The 7,853-nt window shown below is 48.1% G+C and overlaps 1 protein-coding gene across 1 annotated transcript; it reads left to right on the forward strand.

Annotated features, from left to right (window-relative positions):
- The first annotated feature begins 1,048 nt into the window (after positions 1 to 1,048).
- Positions 1,049 to 4,261, forward strand: LOC149356416 (uncharacterized). Its single transcript, XM_089577775.1, has 4 exons — positions 1,049 to 1,223; positions 1,319 to 1,481; positions 2,133 to 2,333; positions 2,365 to 4,261. The coding sequence occupies exons 1-4, from the start codon at positions 1,049 to 1,051 to the stop codon at positions 2,570 to 2,572; spliced, it is 747 nt and encodes a 248-aa protein (XP_089433901.1). The 3' UTR covers positions 2,573 to 4,261.
- Positions 4,262 to 7,853: the final 3,592 nt, after the last annotated feature.

A 7,853-nucleotide genomic window follows, 5' to 3' on the forward strand; every position in this document is an offset into this window, starting at 1 on the left:
CTCACCGACGCTTTGCGCAAAACTGAACCAGAGCGCGTCGCCTGGAGCCCCGCGAAAGAAAAGTCCTTTCTCACTCTAAAGGAAGCCCTCATGAAGCATCTCGTCTTAAACACAAGTCCCCGGATTATACAAAACAGTTCATAATCCAATGTGACGCGAGCAACAGGGGAATGGGTGCTGTGCTTTACCAGACAGATGATCAAGGGAACGAACACCCAATCCTTCATGTAAGCAGGAAGCTCACTGCCAGGGAAAAAACGTACAGCGCTTCCGAAAAGGAATCTGCGTGCCTGGCGTGGGCGATACAAAAATTTGCCTGCTACGTGTCTGGTACGACGTTCATCGTACAAACGGACCACTGTCCTCTAACCTGGCTAGAACGCATGTCGGGCAAAAAAAGGTCGCCTCCTGCGCTGGAGCCTTGCTCTGCAGCAATTCAGCTTCGAGGTTCATTACCAAAAAGGAAAGGCAAATTCCAACGCAGATGGCTTAAGCCGATGCTTCTAAAAAGGGAAGAGAAAAGGGGATTTGGACGGGCTGTTATTTTTTTGTAATCTGTTTCTTTTTTTTTCTACTCGCGAAGGAAATGGTCTGTGATGTGACGGTGCACTCGCGAGTGAACCTGTCGCCTCTCAGCGAAATTGTTGGTAAGATAGAAGCCTGGCAGATCTCGGGGGAGACGGAAGGGCAGTTGCTGGCTGTTGTTGTGTTCGGTCCAGACCACTTCCCTTCCAGAACTGAAGAAACCGGTTGGCGAGTCGTTGACAGCCGGCGGACAAAGACTTAAGCCCCGACCTCGGCACTAAAGGAGCACATATACTACGACGTAGCGCGCGCGCGCGCGCGCGCGCGTCACGGCGACGTCACGTCGACAAAAACGCCCCCTCTATACTCCGGTGTCTCCCGACCGCCGACGTGACCGGCGGCCCCTGGCGCGCTCGGACGTCGTTCGGCGCGGAATGCAGCCGCCTGCAATTCGCGCGGACCGCGCCGAACTCGCCCGCTCTGCGCGCCCTCTCTCGTCGCCTCTCTCCTCTACCAACACAAGATGGCTGCCTCCAGTGACAGCATGGACGAGAACGCCGGCTCAGGCATCGAGCGTTTCCTCGACGCCATCCAACAACACCCTTGCGTGTATGACACAAAGCGCATGGACTACCGAGACCAGGAGCGCAAAACCAATGCGTGGGAATTAATCCGCATGCAATGCGGCTTCGCCACAGGTGCGTGCATGCTTGATCCATTTGTGTAGCGAGTACTTGTGAATGAGTAGGTGATCGTAGTTTCTTATTTTTTTTTCTTCCCTCTCCAATTTCAGTTGAAGAGTGCCATAGGTTATGGAAAAGGCTTAGGGATCGATACACCCGAGAGCTCAAAGCGATTGAGCTGAGCAAAAGGAGCGGCAGCGGCTATGTTTCGCGGCGAACGTGGGAGTTCACCGAGTCCATGGCATTTTATCGAGACTGCGGCCGTCCGAGGAAGTGAGTTTTTATCCATTGTCACTGTTGCGCGACACCTTTTATTTCCGTTTATTCATACGACATCCAGAATGATGGGTTTCCTAATCGCATTTTCGCAGCTTTTCTCGAACTGTGTTTTATTCCTTGCATTCGAATGCAGGCACAGGGGTGCACCGGACCGATCGGTCCGCTGTACCCCTTCACACTACACTGCTGTCGTGCGGTGAAGAAAACCTAGCTCACAAGTTCTTTTTTTTATATGGCGGCCCGTCCCGTTTGTATCTTTCAAGTATGCATTACTAGCGCATTTGTTGTGCTCATAAAAAATACTTGCGTGTACTGAAATTGGCAACAAGTGCTTATTTTTTTAGCATGAATATTCAAGATATTATAATGGTTAGGCACTTTTGTGCACATTTTCTCTCATCCATTTAGTGTTCTTTGTAGAAAACTAACAAGGGATAAAGGACCTAACATAAATAATGATCAGTACTAAAAATCCGGAAGAGGCCTTTCATGTTTCCTATGATAATATTCCTCCCAGGAAGTTTCCAACACGCGCTGCAAGCGCCAAATGGCGCAGCCGCGTAAGATTGCTGCACGAACAGAGTTTTTCAGCCTCGCTAACGCGGGTGTGTTTTTCCTCAATTTATGTAAACTTTTCCTGTGCAGAACTCGATGCAGCCTGGGCACCACATCCTCCTTTGTCAGTGATGGGGAGACTGCCGAGGAAATCTTTATGGCAACACAGCACAGTGCACCAACATCACCTACAACTATTGAAAGACCATTCGACTCCACACCAATGCCAGGAACATCTATACCACCAGCACCAGGGCCATCACCTCCAACATCAACACTCGCCACAGCACCACCAACACAAGGTCAACCACATCACATTGAAAAACAGAAAAAAAGCAAAAAAGCCAGACGCCCTTGAGGAGCAACTTTTGGGGGAACTCGGGAAAAAAATGACCGAAAATGAGGCCTTCGCGCTATCTGTTGGCCTCACCTTGGATAAGATGCCAAGGAAAATCGCATCTAGGCTGAAGGTCCAAATGATGGAGCTACTGCACCAGGCTGAAGAAGAGCTGGACAGAAATCTTCAATAACGAAATATGCAATTTTTGTTTGTTTTCTTTTAATGAATGTTATTGTTTCATTTTTTAGTCATGTTAACCCTGTAATGCCCAGCATATCGTCTGTGATACAAAGTGTAAACAAACTGAATAGTTTTTCTTTCTCATTACTGAACTACATAAATTGCTAGAATAATACAGAAACAGTCCTTTCTTTTCAATATTTTTCACACGGAAGTAAAGTGTAACATTTCATACTCTGAATCGACTCACGTGCCATAAGAGATGGGCCATAGCAGAATGCTCTGGATTGATTTACACCACCTGGGGTTCTTTGACGTGCGCGGACATTGCGCGGCACATGTCTGACTTTTGTGTTGCGCCATCGAAACATGGCTGCCGTGGTCTGTCTTGAACCCACATGTTATGGTTCAGTAGGCGAGTCCCGAAACCACTGAAACACTTACAGGGAAAGAAAAGTTATGTCTGTGGCCAGAGATGTTGCAGGTTTGCTGAAAGATAAAATCATGCAAAAAAACACTAGCGCTAACGGCAAAACAGCTTCCATGGTTCAAATTTTGTGTTTTAAATTTCTCTTCATTTACCACATGAGCCTGCATATTTACACACACTTTTTATTGCCCTTATGGTTTTCTAAATCATAATCACCTTAAGTTAAGTATGCTGCAACATTTTGCTTAAAATGACTCATTTTTGCAATCACAGGATAACTGAGGATATGATCCTAGGCGTTCATAACTTTTGACTGACGTTTTTAGTGCTGTGGCATTACAGGGGTAAGGTTTTTCTTCTGTGATCCTTTTTTTGTGCTTAACCTTGTGATAAGAAAGAACAAATAAGTGTGCTATTTGATCTTGTTCCTCTAAAGTACTAAATGCCGCATGCCAACTTAACACAGATGCTTGAGAATATGGCCTGAGCCGACGCCAATACTGGGAAGTGTTGGCCACTAGGTCCGAGACCATGCAAGAACGCCTGCTGCAGTCATCCACTACAAACATACCTTCCAGTTGACCTCGGACCCAGTGATCAACAGTCCTTGGAGCAAACGTCAGTAGAAGCCATGCTGTCAAGCATTCGTGTTAAGTTTGCATGTAGTGGTAGGGTATATTACTGTTGTAGCAGATATTTTTTTGCTCTCTGCAAGTGGCGTTACTATATTAGTGTTTTCAGGAGTGCAAGAAGCGCATTCTGTAAACTTGCGTAGGGTGCCTCCAGCAAATCAGCTTTATTTTTTTTCCAGTTCTAGGTAATCCTTGGGAACACATGGTCGCGAGCGACACATAGTGTGAACTTATAATTTCTTGTTTTTCATGTCATATGTATCCCATTTCCATCTCAGTGTTGTAGAATAGTGCTCTGTGTTTAATATTTGTTTTATGTGCCTGTTTTGTGTTGGTTTTTTATTTTATGTTACTTTTTTGGCTTTTGCCCGAGGTTTTTAATGCCCGAGCATTGCAGGTTTTGATGCTCAGAACCTTTTCCATACTGAACCTTCTGATAACAGAGTACAAACAAATATGCGTACTGTGATGTTGAATCTCATTTCACTGAACCACTAAATGACGTGTCTGACGCTTCTGATAACAGAGTACAAACAAATATGCGTACTGTGATATTGAATCTAATTTCACTGAAGCACTAAATGACGTGTCTGCTGCTCACTTTATTTGTGTAATTAGGTGAATTCCGATTTAAATAAGAGAACCCAGTCAAAAATTCCTTCAGCCTATCGGTCTGAAGGCTGAAGGAACCCGTAATTTGGGCCTGTTGGGCCTGTTGGTGATAGGCCTGTCGGGCCTGTTGGTGATGGGCCTGTCGGGCCTGTTGGTGTTGGGCCTGTCGGACCTGTTAGTGATGGGCCTGATGGTGATGGACCTGTCGGTGTCAGACCTGTTGGTTCTAATGGCGTCGGCCTGTTGGCACAGATCCTGCTTGCAGGTATCGGGATAGTGTTAGGCCTAATGAGGGCGCACCATAGATAAGTTTTTTCATCACTCAGAAATGTGTGCTGCACATTGCGCATGATAACATAGCTTCTTCGATTAGTGCATCGCAAGCTGTTGCAAAAAGGCAGCGCCTGCTACTAATAATATTTTCCAATTAAGCTGGCCAAAAGGGTCTGTAATGCCCTACGATATATATACTGACAACCAGATTTAGGGCAAACGAAAGCTTTATTATAAAATAAAGAAACCTGTAAAGAGGAAGATGATCAGCAGTCAGAGCAGCAGAACCGAGGCGAGGCGCGAGACGAGAAGACGACGATCGGCAGCTGAAGCAGCAGAGCCGACGCCCGGCGCGAGACGAGAGCGTGAACTGTTCCGGGACCGGACCTGTCCTTGCCCGCTCTAACCGGCCTTCACAACTGTCAATAAAGGCCGTTACATCTTGGTGGAGGTGCGGGGTAGCGGAGAGACGTCTTTTCGGGTGATTTTGTTGAGGCGCTGGTAGTCAACGCAAAAGCGGATAGAGCCGTCTTTCTTGGTGACAAGGACGACGGGGGAAGTCCAAGGACTGTGTGATGGTTGTATGACGCCACGCTGCAGCATACCATTGACCTGGGTGTCGATAACCTGGCGTTCGGTGGCCGAGACGCGATATGGGCGTTAGCGCAACGGCGAATGGGCGCCAGTGTCGATCCGATGGGTAACAGCTGAAGTGCGACCAAAACGGTGGTGAGAGAAGTCAAACGATGACCGAAACTTATCTAGCAGGGCCGCAAGCTGGGTCTTCTCCGGTGGCGAAAGATTTGTGTCGATTGAGCCCACAAAGACGGCCTCGGGAACGGGATCAGGAGACGGTGAGGAGGAAGTAAGTGAAGACACTTGCAGGCGGCAGGAGTCGTCCTCAGAAGGGTCCCAGGCGACGATGGAAGCGAAAGGCTGGACACATCCCAAGCATTCACCACGAAGAAGAGTGGAGGGGCACAGGAATGGATTCGTCAGGGGCAAGGCGCTGCAGCCGGCTGAGACGGCAAGCACGGCGAATGGCAGGGCAGACAGTGGCGAGAAGCAGAGGAGTCGGACGGGATGAAGATGACAGGGCCGTTGGATCCAGAGTCGCAATGAACAGAGGCGAGCACAGCAGAGCACGGCGGGATCATGACGTCATCAGCCACAGTCAGCTTGGAGCACAAGTTAGTGGAAGCGTTCACAGAGTCGTCGCCGAAGGGAAGAAGGGCGACTTCGGAACGAGCGCAGTCGATGACAACGTCATGTTGGGAGAGAAAGTCCCAGCCTAAGATGACGTCGTGAGACGGCCATGGGAAGACGATGAATTCAACAATATACAGAACGTCCTGAATAGTAACTCGGGCTGTACATGCCCCCAAAGGCGCAATAAGTTGCGAATTAGCAGCACGAAGCATAAAACCATATAGCGGAGTCATCACTTTTCGTAACTGGCGGCACAATTTCTCACTTAGTACAGATACAGCAGCACTGGTGTCAACAAGCGCAAAAGCATCGGTGCCCTCCACAGAAACCGCGATCAAATTTGTCGGAGAAAGTCGAGGTCTTGAGCTTGGTGACGAGCAAGCAGTTCTTGCCTGCGGAACTGCGGGCACTAGTTTTCCGAAGGGGAAGAGGGACGACGGCGCATCGGGGAAACCGAGCGACGACGCGGAGATGGAGCACGGCGGCGAATAGACGGCCTGAGATCGGAGGAAGCAGTGGTCTCAGAAGGCGAAGTGCGGTGAAAAGGCTGGGGAGGGGCGTAGGCGTAACCTCGAGGGTCAGTATTGGCAGCAGGGGACAACACTTGGCGGCGGCAGGGACGCATCACATGGCCAGGAATGCCGCAGACATAACAAATGGGTAGGTTGTCCGGTGTCCGCCATGGACGGAAACGTTGCGGTGGTGGCCAGGCAGGACGAAATGATGTCGACTGCGGTGGATGCTGGTACGAAACGAACGTTTCTGGGCGGGGACGCCTGACGGCTTCGGCATAGGTAAGTGGCAAAATAAATTTATACATCATGACCTCCAATTTTTCGTTGCACGTCCCCCAGCTTCTGTGAGAGGTGCTTGCGCACGGCTTTCGGTCTCTTCTCTGCAAGCTCCTTTGGTATGTCTCCCATGTAGATATGAAACAGAGCTGCACAATAGAACACAAAATAGGCCACATTTGAACACAACTAGATACATGATAAATGCAAAAGTGAGATTCAGAATTACCACTCTCATTGTAAAAACACAGAAACGAATGTTCGCCATTAAAGGGGCCATGAAGCCTACTTTCGTGCATACCCTTGTTGTAGCATTTAATTCCCAACACACTAAATTACAATACCCAAAACTTTCAGTTGATTCCGTGCGGCAGATATCTTTAAAACGATTTTCGTTTCCTTTGCGAACTGACTGCTTGTCTGGCAACCTCTGGTTGCTGACGACACATGGGCCTACCCACTCCGCGTCTGCTGTGTGTTGTTGGATGCATTGAGATGCTTGCATGAAAACCAAAGACAGAGATTAATCGAAACAACGGGCAATGCTATTTATACATTCTGTGCAGATATGTCAATTGCACTATCTTTGTCGCAGCAAGATCGGAGAACGCGCACAATAACTTGCCACCAGTCGTTGAGAACGCTAATTTCACAACCAAATAGATAAATCAGGTTACTGGCAGAACGGATCTTAGCGAGAGCCACACAAACAGTGTGGAGATCTCTGAAAGTGCTGTGATAGAGCCTGCATGAAGAAACGTATGGGCATAACACACCTTGCAAAAACTAAACGTCACTTTTGCCCGACTTTGCAGTTTTGGATGCAATAAGGACATTGCAGTTGTTACAAACCTCGGATACAATGAACAGGATCTCCATGACTATCACGCTTTCTGTAAGTGAGCGCGACTGTATTTGGCGGAAGCAAAGTTTGATTGCCTAGGTGTTACTCAAAGCAAAGAAAAAAAAAGCACTAGCACCTTTCAGAGAAGAGACTTTTTCCGGTGTAAGTGCTGGTTTCGCCTCTGTTCTGCCAAGAGACCGGCACTTATTTGAAAGCACGCCAGTCACGCTGCGGCTCTTCAGCTCATCAGGTGTCCAATACACCTGAGTAGCACCGCGGCAGAACATTGAGTCTGTTGGTGCTCTAAGGAGCATCTGCCAGGCACCAGGCTCCATCCAGAGCCCACTGTCTGCATAGACCTGCAGCAAACGTGGAGAATTTCGCATTTGTACACATTAACAGCAATGAATCAAGGGATTTTAAATATTTCATAACTTAAAACAAACAGCTGAAAAACATAAAAATTATGTAGGCATGAATGCACTCTTTTACAGCGAGCA

This window comes from Amblyomma mixtum, chromosome 3 (assembly GCF_055824585.1).
Source record: "Amblyomma mixtum isolate Tamu chromosome 3, ASM5582458v1, whole genome shotgun sequence".
In the NCBI taxonomy this organism is placed as follows: Eukaryota; Metazoa; Arthropoda; class Arachnida; order Ixodida; family Ixodidae; genus Amblyomma; species Amblyomma mixtum.